General features: G+C 39.4%; 1 protein-coding gene and 1 non-coding gene across 4 annotated transcripts in view; one reads left to right on the top strand and one right to left on the bottom strand.

Annotated features, from left to right (window-relative positions):
* TRMT2B (tRNA methyltransferase 2 homolog B) overlaps positions 1-20864 on the bottom strand; it is a 31965-nt gene that overhangs the window by 4729 nt on the left and 6372 nt on the right. The window contains exons 4-12 of one of the 3 annotated variants that reach the window (XR_004134698.2): positions 19955-20089; positions 19081-19180; positions 17947-18017; positions 6188-6334; positions 4956-5050; positions 4473-4687; positions 4195-4296; positions 3082-3234; positions 2774-2873 (exon numbers count right to left, since the gene is read on the bottom strand). Coding sequence is in view for 2 of the 3 variants with exons in the window: in XM_031446095.2 (XP_031301955.1) it covers positions 2774-2873; positions 3115-3234; positions 4195-4296; positions 4473-4687; positions 4956-5050; positions 6188-6334; positions 17947-18017; positions 19081-19180; positions 19955-20089 (1085 nt within the window). In the remaining variant the exon portion in view is untranslated. The remainder of the gene's footprint in view (positions 1-2773; positions 2874-3081; positions 3235-4194; positions 4297-4472; positions 4688-4955; positions 5051-6187; positions 6335-17946; positions 18018-19080; positions 19181-19954; positions 20090-20864) is intronic. The other 2 variants (XM_031446095.2, XM_031446096.2) reach the window with 2 other exon arrangements.
* Positions 13619-13691, top strand: TRNAG-ACC (transfer RNA glycine (anticodon ACC)). The gene has a single exon. It is a non-coding gene; the product is annotated as a tRNA-Gly (tRNA).

The following is a 20864-nucleotide window of genomic DNA, read 5'->3' as shown; positions in this document are numbered from 1 at the left end:
AAAATGTTCACAGTTAAATGGTAGTGATGGCTGTGTGAATTTGAAAACATACCAAAAACCTTTTGAATTACATGTTTTAATTAAGGATGAATTTTATGACATGTGAATTATAACTCAATAAAGTTGTTATCAAAAAATAATATACTTTCGAGATCTTTCCATATCAGTACACAGAGAACATCTTTATTCTTTTTTATAGCAGCATGGTATTCCATTGTACGGATGTAGCATATTTAACTAGTTCCCCACTGATGGTCTTTTATATTTCATCATCTGTTGTTACACTGCAATAATACCTTTATATACATACACACACACACACACACACACACACACACACACACACACACACACGTCATTTTACATGTGTTGTCAGTGTATTTGTAGAATCAAGCCTTAGGAATGGAATTACTGGGTCAAAGGGTATATATACATTTAAATCTTAATCTATGTTGCTAAATTTCCCTCCATAGAGATAGTACCAATTTACACTCTGATCAGCATTTTTTAAAAAATTCATGGTTCCTAACAGTATTGCCAATAGTACATTATCAAACTTTTTAACTTGTGCCAATCTTAGATATAACAAGTGGTATCTCAGGGTACTTTTAATTTGCACTTCCACTATAATGGAAGAGACTGAGCATCCTTTCATGGTTCCTAAACACATTTATATTTTCTTTTTAGACCTTCTGTTCATTTTTCTTTTGGATTGTTGTTCTTTTTCTTACTGATTTCCAGGAGTTCGTTATAAATTAAAAGAAAAAGTCTTTGTCCGCGATATGAACTGCAAATTTTTTTTCCAGTTTGTATGTTGTCTCCTGTCTTTGCTTTTGGTGCTTTTTGTCATGCAAGGTCTTGATTTTTTAAACGTTTTATTGTGATATAATTCAATTTCACACAGCTCACCCAATTATACAGTTCAGTGGCTTTTAGTATATTCACAGAGTTGTGCCTCTATCACAACAATCAATTTTAGAATATGTTCACTAACTTCTTAGTAGTCACTCCCCATTTCTCCCTAAAATCCCCACTCTTAGTTCTAGACAACCACAAATCTACTTTCTGTCTCTAACAATTTGCCTAGTCTGGACATTTCCTATAAATGGAATCATATAGTATGTGGCCTTTTGTGTCTGGCTTCTGGATACCAGTCCATTATCAAGTAAATGATTTGCAAATATTTTCTCCCATTCTGTGGGCTCTCTCTACACTTTCCTGACGGTATTAGTTGCAGCACAACAAGTTTTATTAACTTTGATGATGTCCAATTACACACAGACACACACACACATATTTTGTTGTTGTTGTTGCTTGGTTCTTTGATGTTCCATCTAAGAAGGCTTTGCTTTGCCCAAGGTCACAAAAATTTACTTCTATGTTTCAAGCTCTTACATTTAGTTCTATGATCCATTGTGAATTCACTTCTCTGTATGGTATAACAAAGGAAGTTATTTTTTAAGTAGCCAAACTTAATAACTTTCTATTATATGGCTTCCGAATTTTCATAGTTAGAAAAGGCTTCTACACTCCAAGAAATTCTCTGATTTCCTAGGGTACATTTATGATTTCCCCTTTTTACACTTAAATCTCTAACTCTTCTGTAATTTACTCTGGTCTGCAGCATGAGATATGGATCCAAGTTTTTTATTTTTCACCTTGGTTACCCAGTTGTTCACCACTATTGAATAGTTTGTTTCCCACTGATTGGCAGTGCCATCTTCATCATAGATTCAAAAACATTTTTAAACTGTACAATGAAAATAAAGGTAAAGCACAACTGGCAAAGTGTACAAGACAAGGAAATAAGAGTGTGAAAACATATGGGCCCCATGCTTTTATCCCGGGTAGAAGCAGCTCTTTGACAACTTTCTCAGTTTTTTCCCCATGGGTACTGGTATGTTTAGGTTTACTGTAGCTTCCAGAATTAATATTAGCCATTTGCATTTTCCCAGAAAATCTCCCATTTCATCTAGGTTTTCAAATATATTGGGAGGGAGTTATACAAAGTACTTTCTCGTATTTTTTAAAAATTTCTTAACATACGTAGGTATGCTCTTTTTCTCATCTAAGATTTTTAATTCTTGATTAGTTTTATTTATCTATTTTTTTTTCTCTCAGTAACACCTTCTGGTTTACAGGTTCTTTTGTAGTTCACTAATTTCTGGATTTTAAAAATGTTATTGATTTCTTCCTTCAGTTTCCTTTAGTTTGTTCTTTTTCTAGCTCACTGACTTGAAATCTCAACTCATTTCCTTTTAATTCTCACTTGCTTCACCCAGGTATATCAGCTATACTTTATACCCACCTATGTTGTTTGAATATTACCAAAAAATTGTGTTACTTATGTTACAAAGGGGGAGGGATTGATTACAAGAAGAAAATATTTCAAAAATCAAAATAATTGACAAGGGCCAGGAGTGGAGTGAAGCAAAAGGCACTCATCTCAGATGTGAAATTTAAGAGGGTGACCAAAACTCAGTAATCAAAACAAATAATACTTTGATGCAGTATTTTGGAAAAATCAAATTGTAAAACTACAGCCTGCAGGCTGGCTGCCTCATTTTTATAAATAAAGTTTTATTGGAACTAGGGCAAGGACTAGAGTGAGGTGAGTGAGGCAGGGTTTAGCAAGTACAGGAGTGGATCTCACCTTTTTAAAAAAACTTAACATTTTGTTCTATATTTTCCAAATTCTGTACAATAAGCATAACAATAAGGATTACTTCTATCAGCAGGAAAAAAATAATCTAAAAAAGAAGTCAAGACTCACTCAATGATGTTCCTTGTGGTTTCACCCTGGGGCTTGCAGGAAACAAAAACTAGTGTGCGGATGACCCTGCAGTTTCGAATAGCTTGAACCACCTGGTAATCTGAAGGAAGAAACACATTGCTATTAATAATAATTAAACTATCATGATCCAGGTGATTACAATCTCTGAACTGTGATCACAACCCCAGCACCTAAGATTGGTTAGGAACAGAGAGGGAAGCCGGTTCAGAGCCAGCCCACTGGGAGCACCCCTAGCATGGTGTAGAAATGAGAGACTAAAGCTGGCAGACATCATGGGAACACCTAACTAGTTCTGCAGCAGGAAAGCTATTCATCCTTACGCAGTCCTGCCCGGGCTGGGTTCACTACAGCAACAATTAACTGCCCATCTTCCTTTGACTTTAGTAGCTGTGGTAAAATCTTCTCTGCTCGACCAGTGTGGAATTCACAGTTGGTGATGCCTGCAAAAGAGAGGCCCACATAATATAACTAAAAACATAAGTCCAAGGGGTGGGGGTAGAGCTCAGTGGTAGAGCATGTGCTTAACATGCATAAGGTCCTGAGTTCAACCCCCAGTACCTCCATTAAAATAAATAAATAAATAAATAAATACATACATACATACATACATACACCTAATTATCTGCCCCCTACACAAACAAAAACAACAAAAAAACCCCCACAAAGCCCAGCAGTGAGGGGCAGGGAGCTTTAGCTTTATAGAAATGTACAGGAACCAGGGAGGGCTCTGCCAACTTCCCTTTGGATCCAGCATACTTCCGAACAACAATGAAAGAAATGCTTTTACACCTACTTCAGTTTTTCCAACGCACTTTCCCTTGTAACATCTCACCAGGCCTTTCAGTTTGATAGACTAGTCGTGTTCTTTTACAACTTAGCAACTCACACAGCACATAAGGACCTACACTAAGAAAAGAGCCTTGACTTTAACATAAGTGCTCTTTCTGCTATATTGGAGGTTTTCGCACAGAGCCTCAGGAGTTGTCTGGAGGTGAGGCATAGGGACAAGAAAATCTGTTCTCTATACTGCAGTTTGGCATAAGGTTTTGTTTGAAGAAAAGGTCCTATTGCTAAAAATAGTTTGAAACTTATTGTGTTACGTTAGGATGCCTCATGAGTCTAATGTCAAGAAGGCTCTTCTATTTTATCTAGTTTTGTCAAGTTCCCTTCCTATCAGCTAGGCTTGTTCCTTTCCTCGGGCTCTTCTGGATAGAAAAAAAGATAGATTAGCTATGGGGACCTCTTTTAGAAAACCATTAGGATCTAACTCTGACCACTCCAGAACACCATCCTTTCCTCCTCAGTCATGGATATGGCAGACGCCCTTTCCCCTACAACTCTTTCCATAGCACAGGAACAAATGCACCTCTTAACTTCTCCCCGGAATGTAAGCAGTGTACCATTGAAGGCTGCAGTCCACCTGGCATCCTCTACCGCCTGCTCCACCAACTCAATCCCAAGGACCTGGGAGGTATATGGAGCCAGAGAGAGGCCGATCACACCTGGGGAAGTAAGAAAGAATAAGAGGAAGGTATTTTAGGGTATTAAGCCAACGAGATTATGCCTACATCATTACCACTACCCCTCCACCTTGGCTTCATGCAAGGGTCGTGGGTGCTGAGGGGATGGCACTGGGGAGATAAGCTGCATGTAGATTCTTCCCTGGGCTGTCACTTGCCAGTTCCACAGCAGATGTCAAGGAGGATGGTGTTAGAGTTCACTCCACTCAGCTCCCCCACTGTCCGATACAGCATCTCAGCACCAGCAGTGTTAATCTGGAAAAAGGCATCCGGAGAAATGCGAATCTTCAAGCCCAAGAGATCTTCAAAGATGTGGGGTTCCCCAAATAGGAGCTGGTAGGGGGACTGCTGATGGCTGCAACGGGTCATGGTGCTAGAAAAGAACAAGAGAAGAAAGCAACTTGGAAGGGCAGACCAATCTGTCTTTAGTGGTTGGCTGGAGGGGGAGGCACCAGCTTCTCAGCTAGGAGACACTACCTCCATAGCATGGCCCTGAGAGCTCTGGAGGAGTCCCCCTCTCAGGGGATGGAGGTACATGCAGATACTCTGCCATCAGCAGCGCTGCCCCAGTTATCCACAACTCAGACTACGTATGGCAAGCCATCAGCCTCCTGCTTCCTGTTGGGCTGTCCCAGGTTTACCTTTCCTGGAAGTAAAGTGATGTCAAGTCACAGACTGCTCCTGGCCCTTTGGTGAAAAACTCCTTTATGGTCTCCTTCTGAACACAGAGCTCCTCCTGCCCAGACCACAAAATCAACAGTCAAGCAAAAACTCATCTCGGACAAATTTTCTCTCCAAGCTCTAGAGTAATCAGCCCTGCAGTAGTCAGACAAGAAGGCACAAATCCTATTATAAATAACACTTAACATAAAGCAATGTTTTGTAGGACCAAAAAAAAGCTATTTTCACACCTCAGCAGAGGCACTGCTTTGCTTTTCGGCTTTTGACAAATCCTATACAATAGACACGGCACTTTCTCTAGTTTAAAACTCTTAGTAATTCCCTAAAGAAAGTGTGAGTTATTCTTGTTGTAACCAAGGAGCTAAACTAAGCTTTTGTTCCACCACGAAGAAGCAATAACCTTTCAATTCCTTTCATACATCTCTACTTCAAATATCCCAACCGCCCCCCCAAACACCACCTCAGAAGACATGCGACCTAGGAGAAAGGAAAGAGATGGCATGGAAGAGAATGAGCACATTAACTAAATCCTTTCTTTGAGTTCCAAACATTTAAAAATTCTTGACACAAGAATATACGACTATGAACTATGTTGGAGCTATAGAGATAAAAAGGTCAGGAATCAATGACCTGGGTTCAAACCCTAGCTTTGTTATTTATTGGCTCTTTCACCTTCGAGTACCTGTACGCCTCCAATTACTCATCTGTGAAATGAAGGTGACAGTACCTCCCCTCCAGCCTACTTCACAAGTTGGTTGAGATGATCACATAAGTATATTTTCATGCAGGAATGTTTGAAAGCTCTAAGCGTATTACAAATGTAAAAGTATCATTTGGATTATGAGATTCTGACTATATATAGTCTAAACTCTTATTGATTGGCTTTTGGATTTAGTAGAGCACCCACTAACTTCCATGGGCAAAGTTCTTGTGAAAATACTCAGGAGTCCTCACATGATAATTAACTTGGTAACCTAGCCTGTCTCTTTGGTTTGATTATTCCATCAGCATAGTTAAGAGTATACTTGCCAGCTCCTCTTCATCATCATCCCCAACCCCTCTTTCCAACCCATACAGATATTCTGTGGGTGTGTTGCTTCTGCTACCTGCCCTGAAACCTCTAAACACCAACTACAGTGTAGTGATAGTAAGGGTTGCTTACTAAGCTGCCCCTTATCATCCTGAGTCTCACCTGCGTTAATTCCTGGGGATGGAAAGTGATGATGGCCATTGTATGTCCTTGGCTATTGGTGCGGACTATGAGCTCACGCCAGTACCCACCTTCATGAAACAGAAGGCAGGGCTCCATTGGGGACTGTTGAAGGAATATTTCATAGTACTAGGAAGAAAACAGTAATATTACACAGGCAAAACTAACAAGTTCCACAGCTGATTATTCACGCTGGGTGATTGCTACAGACTGAAGTGTATCCCTCACCACCCAACAAACTCATATGTTGAAACCTCAGTACCTCAGAATGTGACCAGATTTGGAGATAAGGTCTTTAAAGAGGTGATTAAGTTAAAATGAGGCCATTAGGGTGGGCCCTAATCCAGTCATTTCAGTGGGCCCAGGCTACCACCCCAGTGGGCCCGGAGGACAGTTATCAACTCAAAGAGGATTATTCTCAAGCCTTAAAATCTAATGGAATTTGCCCTGCTAGGTTTCAGATTTGCTTGGGATTTGTGACCCTTTCTTCCTTCTGATTTGTTCCTTTTGGAATGGGAATGTCTATTCTATGCCTGTCCTATGATTGTATTTTGGAAGCAGATAACTTGTCCAGTTTCACAGGTGCATAGCCAAAGAGGAATTCTGTCTTTGAACATGAATTATACCTTGATTGATACCTCTAATCCACATTTCATTTAGATGATATTTAGATGAGATGTGGGATTTAGACTTGGTGTTGGAATGGGTTAAGAATTTGGGGCTGATGGAATGGGGATGTTTTTTGGATGTGAGAACATGAATTTGGGAGTCCAAAAGATAGTGTCATGGGCTGAATGATGTCTCCCCCTAGGATTCATATGTTTAAGTCCTAACCCCCAGTAGCTTAGAATGTGAAATAGAGCCTTCAAAGAGATGATTAAATGAGGTCATTAGGGTGGGCCTGAATCCAATCTGACCGTTGTCCTTATAAGAGGAAATCTGGATACACAGAGACATCAGGGTTGGACACGTGCACGGAGAAAAGGCCACAGTGAGGACACAGCAGAAAGGCGGCCATCTGCAAGCCAAGGAGGGAGGCCTTTGAAGAAATCAAACCTGCTGACACCTTGATCTTAGGATTCTAGCCTCCAGAACTGTGAGAAAATAAGCTTATGTTGTTTAAGCCAGTCTGTGGCACTTTATTATGGCAGCCCTAGCAAACCAATGCAGTGATATAAGAAACATGATCCCTGCCCTGCGACCTTACAGAGGGATCCTACCCATTGTAGCCCAAACAGTACACGCCATGAAGGCTCAGAGTTGTATCCTTAGTCTAGCACGTAACTGCTCAACAATTATTATTGAACAAAGGTATGAATGAAAGAACAGGAAAGGTATTCGCATGTAGACTCAGTTTATTGTACATACAATGTGGAATACGATTATCTTCCATGTCTCTGAATTCCTCCTGGGAGCAATTCCTAATATACTACTAAGCTGCTATAATTCCATTCTTACTTATAACGTCCTGATGTAAGCCCATCATTTCTGTATTTCTTCATATAATCAGGTGCCAACTACAGGATAGCTTAGTTGGATCCTTCATTTTCTCCTGGTAAATACAGGTCAAATGATTTAGTGTTAAGATACCAAAAATCCTTAAAGCCAAACTTTTCAAACACGAGCCAGCTGCTCCCACGACAGAACACACTATCTGATTCACTAGGTCCTCTTGTTTTCATAATGCATGTGTTCTGGGTCTACTATATATTCAAACAAACCCAAAATGGTGCATGGAAGGGAGAGTTACACCAAAAAAAGTACTGCTTATGAGGGTAAAAATCAATTAAGGCTGCACTTGATCACTTTTGCAATAATTTCATATAAATGCAATGAAGATATGCTTAACTATATTGAACATATTTTTCCAAATTTTGAAGTTGGTGGTTTAAAGAAAGACTGATTCAACTGTTTACTTGCTGGTTGGAAAGGAATGTGTTCTGGAAGCAAGACTCAAATGTCATTGAGGTCCTAGAGGACAGGAACTGAAAAACTGAGTCTGACCTGGAAGATAATGGGTAAGTAAATATGAAATACAGCTTCTCCACTGTATGAGCTAAGGCCTTGGTTTCTTCATTTATAGTGACTGAAACTCCTATTCTTATAAGGAAATGCCTAAGTATCACACTGCAATATACAACTGACCCTTAAAGAACATGGGTTTGTATTGTGTGGATCCACTTATACACAGATTTTTTTTCAATAAATACTTACTACAGTACTATAGAACCTGCAAATGGTTGAATGTGGGGATGGTTGGACCCGAGATGCAGAACCGTAAACATGGGAAAACAAAGGAGGGCCAACTAAAGTTACAGGCAGATTTTCTCTTCTTTTAATTGAAGTATAGTTGATTTACAATGTTGTGTTACTTTCTAGTGTACAGCATAGTGATTCAGTTATATATATACATACATTCTTTTCCATTGTAGGCCATTACAAGCTATTGAATATAGTTCCTTGTGCTATACAGACGGTCCTTGCTGTTTATCTGTTTTATATAGAGTACTGTGTATATGTTAATCCCAAACTCCTAATTTATCCCTCCCTCCATTTCCCCTCTGGTAACCACAAGTTCATTTTCTATGTCTGTGAGTTGATTTCTGTTTTGTAAATAAGTTCATGTGTGTCATTTTTTTTAGATTCCACACATAAGTGATATCACATGATATTTGTCTTTGTCTGACTGACTTCACTTAGTATGATAATCTCTAGGTCCATGCACGTTGCTGCAAATGGCATTATTTCATTCTTTTTATGGCCGAGTAGTATTCCATCATGTATATATATACCACAACTTCTTTATCCAGTCCTCTGTCGAGGGACATTTAGGTTGCTTCCATGTCTTGGCTATTGTATATAGTGCTGCTATGAACACTGGGGTGCATGTACCTTTTCAAATTAAAGTTTTCTTTGGATATATTAGGCAGGTTTTCAAAATGTACAGATGGTCAGCACCCCTAATTCCCATGTTGTTCAAGAGTCAACTGTATAAACGTATCAAATCAACATATTATACACCTTAACTTACACAATGTAGTATGTCAATTATATCTCAGTAACATTTTTTTAAAAAAAGACTGAAAGGGCCTTCTGGTTAAATAACAGACTATTCTTCTTAAAAATCCTACTAAAATGAAGTAAAGGAATAAAAAAACATGAACTTACTTAAACTCATTGCTCCACCAATTCTCCCTTCTCTTTCTCCTGCATCATTTCCCTCCCTCACTGCTGGATCATTCCCATCAATATACAAGCATGCTCTTACTCTCCCACCTTTGAAAAGGAACCTTCTCAACCTCACTTTCTCCACTAGTCACTATTCCATTTCTCTGCTCTTCTTTGTAGCAAAACTCCTCAAAAGAATTGCCTATATTCACTGCCTCCCACTCTTCTCCTTCTATTCACTGTCTCCAATTATGTCCCCACCCCTTCACCAAACAGCTCCTATTAAGGTCACCAATGACCTACATGCTATGCAATTCAATGGTCAATTTTCAGCCCTCATCTTAACTTGACCTACCAGCAGCACTGGTACAGCTGATGGGCACCCCCTCCTCAGTTCACTGTCGTCAGTTGGCTTCCAGGAACCCACACTCTTTCAGTTTCCTCTGGCCTCGCTGGCTGCTCCTTCTCAGTCTCCTTTACTGGCTCCTCCTCTCCTCCTAGATCTCTTAAAATGGGAGTGCCCCCGAGCTCAGTCCATGTTCCTCTTCTCATTCCTATCCACTGTCACTCCCTTGGTGATCTCTTCCAGTCTCATGACTTTAAATAACATCTACATGTTAATGACTCCAAGAATTCTGATTTTTGAACCTCAACCTAATATATCCAACTACCTATTTAACATATCCACTCAGATGCCTACTAAGTATGTCAAATACCAAACTACTAACCCCCACTGCTCTACCACAGTCTTTTCCATTTCAGTTGATAGTAACTCCATTGTTCCACTTTCTCCTCCCAAAAACCTAGAGCCAATTTTTTTTCATTCTTTCTCTTATATGTCTTATCAATTCATCAAGAAATCCTGTTGTTCTATCTTCAAGATAGATCCATCTCCACTGCTACTACCACTAGTCTATACCATCTCTCACCAGGATTATCACAAGAGCCTCCTAACTGGTCTCTCCCTGCTTCTACCTTCCCCTACAACAATCCATCCAGAAAGCAACAGCCAGGGTGATCCTGATAAAAACCTAAGTCATATCATGATATTCCCCCCATCAAAACTTCTAATATCTCAGAATAAAAGCCATAGCCCCTACGATGACCTCAGAGGCACTGCATGATCTGGACCCCATTAACCATCTTTACCTCATCTTCTGCTACTCTTCTGGGCCTACTTTCAGTTCCTCCACAAAGCCTGCCACACTCCTATCTTAGGGCCTTTGCCATGGCTGTTCTCTTAGCCTAGAATGCTCTTCCCTCAGACCTCCAAATGGCTGACATCCTCATTTCTTTTAAGTCTTAATTCCAAAGTTTCCCAACCTTGGCACTATTGACATTTTGGGCCAGATAATTCTTTGTTGTGGGAGGCTGTCCTGTGTATTGTAGGATATTTAACAGCATCCTTGGCCCCAACTCACTAGATGCCAGTAGCACCACCCAAGCATCCCCTGGTGCTGACAACCAAAAATGTCTTCAAACATTGCTAAATGTCCCCTGTAGGGCAAAACTACTCCCAGCTGAGAACTACTACTTTATTCAAATATCACCTTCTCAATGAAGCCTACCTTGACCCCATTTAAAATTACAACCCATGTTTCCCCCAACCCTAGAACTTCTCATCCTCCTTATCTGCTGTATTTTTCCCATGGCATTTGTCTTAGTCTGTTTGGGCTGCTAAAACAAAAATACCATAAACTGGGTGACTTATAAACAATGGAAATTTATTTCTCACAGTTCTGGAGACTGCAAAATCAAGAGGCTGGCAGTTTCAGTGACTCATGATGGCCTCTTTATTGATGGCTGTCTTTTCACTGCAACCTCACACGGCAGAAGAGACAAGCTAGTTCTCTGGGGACTGTTTTATAAGGGCACTAATCCTAATTATGAGGGTTCCACCCTCATGTCCTAATCATGTCCCAAAGGCCCCAGCCTCCTCATACTATTACCTTGGGGCTTAGGATTTCAACATAGAAAATTTGGAGGGGCACAAACATTCAGATCGGAGCCACACTTGTCACCTTCTAACATATTATATAATTTACTTTACTATGTTTTTTAAAAAATCTGTCTCCTTTCTAAAATGTAAGTTCCACAAGGTAAGGGATATTTTCTTCATTATTGTATTGTATCCTAAGCACTTAGAATAGTGCCTGGCGTTTGTAGGTACTCAGTAGTACTTGCTGAATGAATAAATGAAAGAAAGAACAAAGATAATGGGAGAGAAAACTAAAGAAAGTCTTAAAAGATGGAAAGCAGATTGGAGTGGCAACTTATTAGCAAGATGAAGGATGCTACATCTGGATTGCCTACAAAAGGGGAATCTGATGAAAAGGCAGGCTTATTTGCTCCATACAAGCCTGGAAGGGCTCAAACTTGAAGTGCAATGTACTGCAGGATGCAGAGATGGGATAAGGTACAGGGCTACAAACAGGGTTTGGTTGAAAATCTGGACATAAAACTGGACAACCTCATCCTACCAAAAATTTCCATCCTCCTCTAGCAAGAGACTGGGGATTTTTTCTCAGGAGAAAATGAACACACAAAAGCTCTGAATTTGGAAATACCAGGCAGAATGGTGGTGGAGGGGTGGAAACAAGAAGATTCAATGTAAATTCTCTCAAGAAACTGAATAGTCCCAGAGTAAGGATCTCCCAAGACAGACATGGGCCCATACCCACAATCACCAGCAATGAAGCCAAGAATCAACAAATCCACTCAAGCTGAATTGCCAATCAATTTTTAAGGGCTCATTCTTAAATATGAACAATCAGGCAAGTATTACCAGCTATTTGATTAAAGTTTCCATTGTGAAAGATGATACTCAAACAAGAAAAAAAAAAAATCCTGAAGGAAGCAGATAATTCAAAGAACAGGAAAAAACAAAGCAAAAGCAAAATACTAATGATAAAGTACATATATATATTACATTACTAAAAAAAAAAGAACAAGATGTGTACAAAAGGAACAATCAGAGGACAAGAAAGTTTTTGAAAATTAAAAGCAGTAGAAAAAAATTCAATAGAAATGTTGGCATTTATGTCAAGAAAATTTCATAAAAATAACAAAAAGGCAAAGAGATGGAAAATAGGAGAGGAATGAGTAGTAGTTACAGAATCAATTCATGAAGTGCAAAATCCAAATAATAGGTGGCATAGAGAGAACATATTAAAATGAGAGGAAGGAGGTAATTAAAGAAATGATACAGGAAAACTTCCCATATCTGAAAGTATTAGTTTCCAGATTGACAAGGGCTAGAAAGTGCCCACCACAATGAGTTAAAAAAGGACTACATGGGCACGAAGTGTCAGGGATAAAGAGATTCCCTAAAAGCTTCTACAGAAAAAAAGAGGGGAGAGATTATCTGCAAAGGAATAGGACTTAGGGAAAGTAGCATTTAGACTTATACAACATTAGCAACCAGATGACAATGAAACCATGTCTTCAAATTTATAAAGGCAAATGATTCAAAACCAGAATTTGAAATCTAGAAGAACTCAGTCATATGTCAGGAAAGAACAAAGACATTTATAGACATGCAAACACACTAAAACTTTACTCCTAGGCACATTTCCTCAGGAAGCTAGTGGAGGTTGTACTTTGGCCAAATGAGGATGTAAACCAGAAAAAGGAAGACAGGGGAATCTAAGAAACAGGGGGAAAGATAGGAGAACAGCAAAAGGAGTCCTAAGATAACAGCCAAGCAGAAGGCCTTGGAGGGCTTGGATGGAGACCCCAGGAAGAAGGTCCTCAGAGAAAAAAACTAAACTCAAGTTTTTGATCACATGGAAAATACTGATGAATGTCTGACAGAGCTCTTAGAGCACTCAGAAAAATAATTAGCACTTCAACATAATTATTCAAGCCAATGAAAACACAAAGTTGTAAAATCCATCATATTACATAGAACTAAGCAGCTATAAAGAAAATGAAGTACATTATTATGTGGAGAAAAGGTATAGAACAGTGTCCATATTAAGCTACCTTTTAGCTAAGAAAAGGGAGGGAATACAAATGTTTCCATTTTTTAAATAAAAAAATTAATTAAAATTTTACCTATAGAAGGGAACTGGGTAGAGGAGACAAAGGTGAAAACTATACCTAAGATGTACCTTGATTGTGTAGATTTGACTTTGAAAGCATGTAAATATTTTACAAAATTGTAAAACAAAATTTAATCAAAAGGAGAAAAATCAATCCCTAGAATTTGAAAGCAAGCAAAATTTAAAAAGAAAAAATCAGTGGGGAGGATATAGCTCAGTGGTAGAGCACATGTTTACCATGCATGAGGTCCTGGGTTCAATCCCCAGCACTTCCATTGAATAAATAAATAGATCTAATTACCTCCTCCTGCAAAAAAACAAAAAGTAAAAAGTAAAAAAAATCAGAAAGATCCTGTGTATCAAGTGTCAAGTTGGTGGTGTAACTACAAAGAGATGAATTCCTTCAGAGCGACAATAATTTGACAAAAAGAACTAGACAGAAATCCTGTACTCTTTTCAGTAATCATTTGTTAGTAGTAATATTGGTACTATTGTTCTGAAATTATATATGTAAAGAGTAGGATAGAGTAAGTATAGCTGACTGTTGAACATGGGTTTGAACTGCACAGGTCCACTTACATGAGGGTATTTTTTTCAGGAAACATGTACTACAGTACTACACGATGCATGGTTGGCTGAATCCGTGAATGTGGAACCACAAATACAAGGCGGATTTTCGACTGCACTGGGGTTGGTGCCGCTAAACCGTGGCCTTGTTCAAGGGTCAACTGTAATTATGTTAACGTCAGGACTAAAGTTTTCTTTAAAGTTTAAGAGACAAAAGATAAAAATATAAAAATCAAAGGATTTAAGTAAAAACTCTATAATTTTAAATTTGATTTGGATGTATCACTGTGAACTCATATATTTTCTATTTTAAAAATATTTCCTAGCTCTATCCACTAAAAAGTCCTTGAAATATGACCAACCCAGTATAAATGGGCACCCCTAACACCTAGTCATTTCCCACTGAAAGAGAAGGATTCCTTGAAGAAATGGCTGATTTCAGTTTCCAGGCAGAAAATGGACTAGATATGCTAGAAAAATCTTATCATTCCAGAACTGTCAGGGCAACCTGGGGCTCTCAGGCAACTTAAAGAGGTTCCAATTAGCTAAACACAGAACAATTAGAGTAACGAAAAAAAAGAAAAAAGAAAACTAGTATCTGCAGTAGATTGAAACATATCAGGTATGTTAAAAAAAAATCTATGAGTTCATAATGATACTAAAACAGACAAATTTAACTGATCATTTTCTGAGGAAGACGAAAGAACCAAGGATTTACCCTGCCTTTCTTGTATAAGTAGCTTAGAGTCACCAAAGGGTTGATAGGGAAAAGTTATTTCCAGAAGAATTCCACCTAATAAATGAAGAAGGCATGATAGATTTAGACTATCAATGCACTGCACCTCCTCCTGAAATAAGGGATCTAGGCAACGATCAGCAACGACTGCTAAACCACCAAGTGAAAAGCTGAGAAGGAATATTATTTAATCCTTTTTTTTTTAATGGAGGTACTGGGGGATTGAACCCAGGGCCGTGTGCATGCTACGTTCGCACTCTACCACTGAGCTACACCCTCCCCACTTGACAGGGAACTTTTTAATGAGTGGATCAGGCTGATGACAACTGAATCCACTGTTCAATCTTAACATCACCAAAAGAAAGCCCATTAGACATCTACGTAGAAAAACATTCTTGCCAAAAATCAAACCTGCATCTGATCAATACTCTAGACCTACCAGCTTATGGGAAACACAGGGTATAGAGGAAGAACATTCAATGGTATCAACCAGGAAAATCCAGAATGTGAAAATCTCCATGGGAAAACGAACCATTTTCTTCAAAAAGTAAATTGCAGGGACAAAAAAATTAATAGGAAGGGGTCCTTACAAATTAAGAGACTAAAGAGACACGTTAATCAAATGCAATGTGTATACCTTGTTTGAATCCTGTTTTGAACAAACCAACTATAACAATCAAGCTTTTTATGAGATAAAACAGCACCAAATCTGAACATTTACTAGGTAGTTGATGATATTATGGGATAAATGTTTATTTGTAGGGTGACAATGGTATGAAATTATGTTAAAAAATTAACTCCTTTCTTTTCAAACTCACACTTTGGTATTTACACTTTGTATGACATAATGTCAGGAATTTGCCTCAAACAAATCCAAAGGGGTTGGTGTGGAAAGCGGGTGAGAGTATACCTAAAACAGGATGGGCATGTTGACAGCTGCATGTTGAGTTACTGAAGTTAGGTAATGGGTACACATGGAGTTTGTTATACCATTCTATACTTTTATATGTTTCTAATTTTCCATAATATGAAATGAATGAAAAAACATGCACAATAATGAAAACAAAATCTTAGTACATCTATTTGGCTCAGGAGTGAATATCTACATAGTCATAACAATATAAACACTAAATATCAGTGAGACCAGTTTGGAGGCTACTGTAGTAGTCTTGGCAAAAGATGGTAGCTTGGACTGGAGTGGTAGTGGTGATGATGGTGGTGGTAATAGAAAGAAGAGGGTAGAGTCAAGGTCTTTTCAGAAAGGAAAACTGAAAGGACTTGGAGATTAATTAGAAGTGGTTAAGAAGGAAGTGGTGGGATTAAGAGAGAGAAGTCTAGGATGACATATGTTTGCAGTACATGGTGCTACCATTTACTAAGGTGAGGAAAAAAGAGCACATTTGGAAAGGAAATAGGATAAATTTAGTTTAGGGCAATGATTCTCAACTGGAGGCCATTGTGCCCCACAAGAGATACCTGGAGACATTTTTGGTTGTCACAACCGATGGCATCTAGTGGGTAGAGGCCATGGATGCTGCTAAACATCTTACAATGCACCCAAGAGTCCCACTCGAAAAAAATTATCCAACCCAAAATGTCAATAGTGCAGAGGTTGAAAAATCTTGATCTAGGGCAATGCTGATTTGAAGAGCTCTGCAGGACAACTAAGTGAGGGTGTTCAGTAGCATTCTGGAACTGTACCTCCCAAAGCTCAAGAGGGAGCTGGAACGCAAATATAAGTTTAGGAGTTGTCAATTTATAGGTGGTCATCCCAAGCATCAGCTATAGTTAGTGCAATCTCCTATGAATAGATTCAAAAAGAAGGCCAAGAACAGAGTCCTGGATGACACCAACACCCGTGAGAAAGACTAAGAAGTGGCTAGCAAAAATGGAGGAAACCCATCAGAGAACTGTATCACAGAAACCAAAGATAATGTTTCAAAGGAGAAAATAAGAATAATAAGTGGTGCCAAAGGCAGAGAAAAGTTGAGTAAGTTAGGGGCAGAAAGTTTCCACTGAATTTGTTAAAATGGAGGTCACTGATGACTCTGGCCAAGATCAACTTCTATGGGCTATTGGGGACAGAAGCAAGAACCATCAGATTTTTTTTTTAAATATGAGAGATGTTGAATATGAACTGAAGGAAGAGAACTGACAGAGGTGGGGAAAAAGAGGGTATGTAATGAAGGAGCAAGGATCCTGGGGAGGGAGACGACTCCAAGGTGGTGTTTCAATGAAGAAGACTGACAGCATTTCACTGAGATTGGAGGGGAGGTGGGGTAAGATTTTCAATGAAATTGGCAGATGGTAGGGGAGGCAGCTAAGGGTGTTTTCATCTGATGGTCTTAATTTTCCAGTGAAGAACCAGGCAAAGTCATCTGTCAAGAACAAGGGTAAACATGATGGGATAGGAAATTCAAGGAGAGGTAAGAGTTTAAAATAATCACTGAAGAGAATGGGAAAAGAAATTGACAAGGGTCATGTAGGAAGATTTCTGGAGAATGATTCTAGATGGGAGCTGTGCCCTAGTGAGGAAATCTTGGAGATCAAGATGTGTCCTATCAGAAGGTACCATCCAAGTGTCAGAAAGCTGAATCATCAAGAGGATAGGTGCTGGTAAGTATAAACAGGGAACAAGTATGTCAGTTGGGAGTCTTGTTTAGTCCTCATAAGTAAGGCTTTTGTCTTTTTTGTAAGAACCAGGAGGGCAGTCACCATGTTTGTTTGAGTCACCACTGGATCTCCAGGACCGAGCAGAGTGTCCAACACATAGTAGGCACTCAATAAATAGTGGGCACATGAAATCAAAGGATATAAAAATGTCTCAGAGACCAACCTGATGATGTAGATGCCTTACCACCACTCCTATACCTCTCATGATATTTTTCAACTCTGTTCTGCTGAAAACACTAGCCTTCCAAATATTTCAGACACCTGCCACTTGCTATACTGTCCTCATCAGCACCTCTCGATCCTAAATTCCCCTATTAAATTCCTTGGATGCTTGATATTTGCAATAGTGGATGCAGCTCTCTCTCCTCCTCTCCACCCTCTCTGAAATGAAACACTAGTCATGTTCCCTCCACCATTAAGAGGTATGCTTTCAGAACAGAACCCTTACTCCACTGCAGCACTAGAAGCGGCTCTATTATTAAAATGTCAGGGATGCTGTTGTTATAGACTACAATGCCCGGGGTCACCTGCAACCAGCCTTTGTTCCTTATTACCTTGGCCACTTGATTGTGTTTCTCGGGGATGTTTTTCAGATGGTTAGATCGTACACAGACGATGTTCCTCTCTACAGAAAGAAAAAGAATTTGATTTATATGGTTTTCTTCCTAAGATTAGTTAGAAGAAAATGTCTGGCAACTCAAACCCCTCCTTCAAAGAGACATATGCAGATATGAAGAAGCAAAGTACCTAATTTCAAGCTCAAGGCCATTTTTCAGAGAAAACCTGCTTCCCAGTCTGGCCGTTAAAAAGCTTCTTCTTAATGGAGCTAGTCCACAATATTTTCTCTCATGCCACAAATGTGCAATATGACAATGTCTGCTTTCTGTTCAGATTTTAAGAGGGAAATAAAATGTAATGGGTTTTGTTTTTCTGTTAGTGAACAGCAGAACACTGACGTCACATACTCATTTAATTCAGCAGGGGAAAAAAAAGAAAGCCAAGCACCTGCCCTAATGAACTGTAGTTTAAGGCATATGGATATTAAACAGTATGACTAATACAAAATGATGGTATTTCAAGTGGATTTATTGAAAATGGGCAAATAGAAAGTTCAGGAATGGAATTCTGGAATGGATACTGGAATTAAGTCTCAGAAATACGCGATTGTGATTTCCCTCACCAGCACTCACCTCTCCTACCAATTCCTTTAAGGTACATTTATCACAGAAAGCTCTAGTTTTCAGAGATATGGGGCTGTGAACTAGAAAGCACATCTCTCTAATAAGCAGGATACTGCTCCCGGTACAGAAAACAACATAAAATGATTATGATGACAACGATGATGATGATGATGACAACGATGATAATGACAGAGCAGCAGCAGCAGCATGAACATTTACGAAGTGCTTACTAGGTCTCAGACATGGCTTTCAGAGGAAGAAAGCAGGGAGTGGGGGAAAAGAAGGGGGTTGATCCCTAGCACTATGGTACAATGACTACCCACCCAAAAGTATCTCCAGTTAACCTTGTGATCATGTTCTGCATCAAAGACTTCCAACTCAACCTTCTCCTTTAAAGCCACTGCATCCCCTACTCCTCTCCACTCCCACCAACACTGTTCTCTGTACCCTTCCCTTTCCTCTCAGTCCTTGGTTTGTTATTTCTACTAGTCACAGCCTTCAACTGACCTCTCCAAGATCCCAGGTAGTACCCCACAGTCTTCGGATTGCCATCTGGACCTCGGTTCACAGAGAAGGTGGACTTATTTCGGTAGCCATCAATGACAGGCTGGAGAAGGCAGAAGGACAGGAGAGGGACAACAATACAAGGAATGAAAGAACATTCTCTGGATGAGGACAAATAAATGATGCTTGCTTGGAAGGCATGGCGTCTCTGAAAGTCCATGGCTGAGAAGATCAAGGCACTCCACAGACATTCCTCATAAAAAAGGAGTTCCAATCTTGCCATAAAGCAAGAGTTGAAAAAGTTTTCCAATAAAGAGCCAGATAGTAAATTACTTCAGGCTTTGCAGGCCATATGGTCCCTCTCACAACTATTCAACTCTGCCTGTGTAGCACAAAAATAGCCACAGACAATCCATAAACAAGTGAGCTCGCTGTGTTCCAATAAACCTTTATTTACAAAATCAAGCAATGGAACAGATATGGCCTAAAGGCCATAGTCTGTCAACCTCTGCCATGAATTAAGTTTGACCTCTCTGAAGAGAGGATGAGGATTAGATTTTCAAAGTCTGGAATCTTCTAAGGAGGTAGGAATGTACTGGTTGAGAAAGGAGGCTGTGCATCAGATCAACCTCAGCTCTGGCACTTTCTAGATATATGTCCTTGGGCAAATCACTTAAACTCTCTGAGCCTCAAGTATTCATCTGTAAAATGATAGTGTCTACCCCTCAGTGTGATCGTAAACAGTAAATGAGACAATGATGCGTGTTACTCACTAAGCATAGGGCCTGGATCCCAGCAAGTGCCTGGTTAAGTACTGGCTTACATTATTAGCTATTAAGGGGACTTAGTAGATAAAGGATTGGGAGTGGGGGCTTACAGAAGGTATAATAGGATGGAGAAAACAACATAGCCCCTCGGATCTGGGTGCAGCTATTGTCCCATTGACTCCATTGAGCATTTTGAGGTAAGACTCTAGTCTCTGTAGAATTTTCTTCTGAGCTTCAAATTTCATCTGCAAAAGAATATAAACAATGAAACAAAAGACTTTTGCAGTATCACCACAAAGAATAGAAAACAAACAGGATAAGAGAAGGCTGTTCCACGGATTCTTGGGTCACGGTCTCAGCAGATAAGAAACCCTTGGACTGATGGAACAGAAACCAACCTAATGAGGTATTGGGAAAAGGTCAAGTGAGCTCTTGTGTAAGCTCATCATTTTATCTGACCTTTCAGACTGAACATTGCAGCTATATGTTAGTGCTGTCCAGTGGAACTTGCTGTGATAATGGAAATGTTCTCTATTGGTGTTATGTTCTATGTAATATGGCAGCCGACACTAGCTACATGTGGCTACTGAGCACTTGAAATGTGACTTGTGACTGAGGAACTAATTTTTTAATCTTACTTAATTTTAATTAACTTATATAGTCAGCTCTGCTATCAAATGACACAAGCATTCCTAAACCATACTATGCGAAATTACTCTAAAAAAATCACAGAGCTCATGGGGAAATAGGATTGGGCACACACATCCCAAAACCTTGTCAGTAACACACAGAGAAAAGATAGGAACCCAATAAAATTGTAGTTTTACACATGTTAAATGGTTAAGCAATGTCTAACTACTACAATAAGGATGGCACTTTACCCTGATGAAGCCCTTTAGTTTGCTCGTGGAAGTGGCTCTCCACTTGTGAGTTATCATGAGGTGGTGAAAGGAGGGTTATGTGAGTGGGACAGAAAGTTCTCACAGCAGATGTGAATGAGTGTGGCTCACAACACACTCA

This window comes from Camelus dromedarius, chromosome X, assembly GCF_036321535.1.
Source record: "Camelus dromedarius isolate mCamDro1 chromosome X, mCamDro1.pat, whole genome shotgun sequence".
Lineage (NCBI taxonomy): Eukaryota > Metazoa > Chordata > Mammalia > Artiodactyla > Camelidae > Camelus > Camelus dromedarius.
The sequence above is the reverse complement of the archived record's forward strand: the minus strand, read 5'-3'. Positions and strand labels throughout refer to the sequence as shown.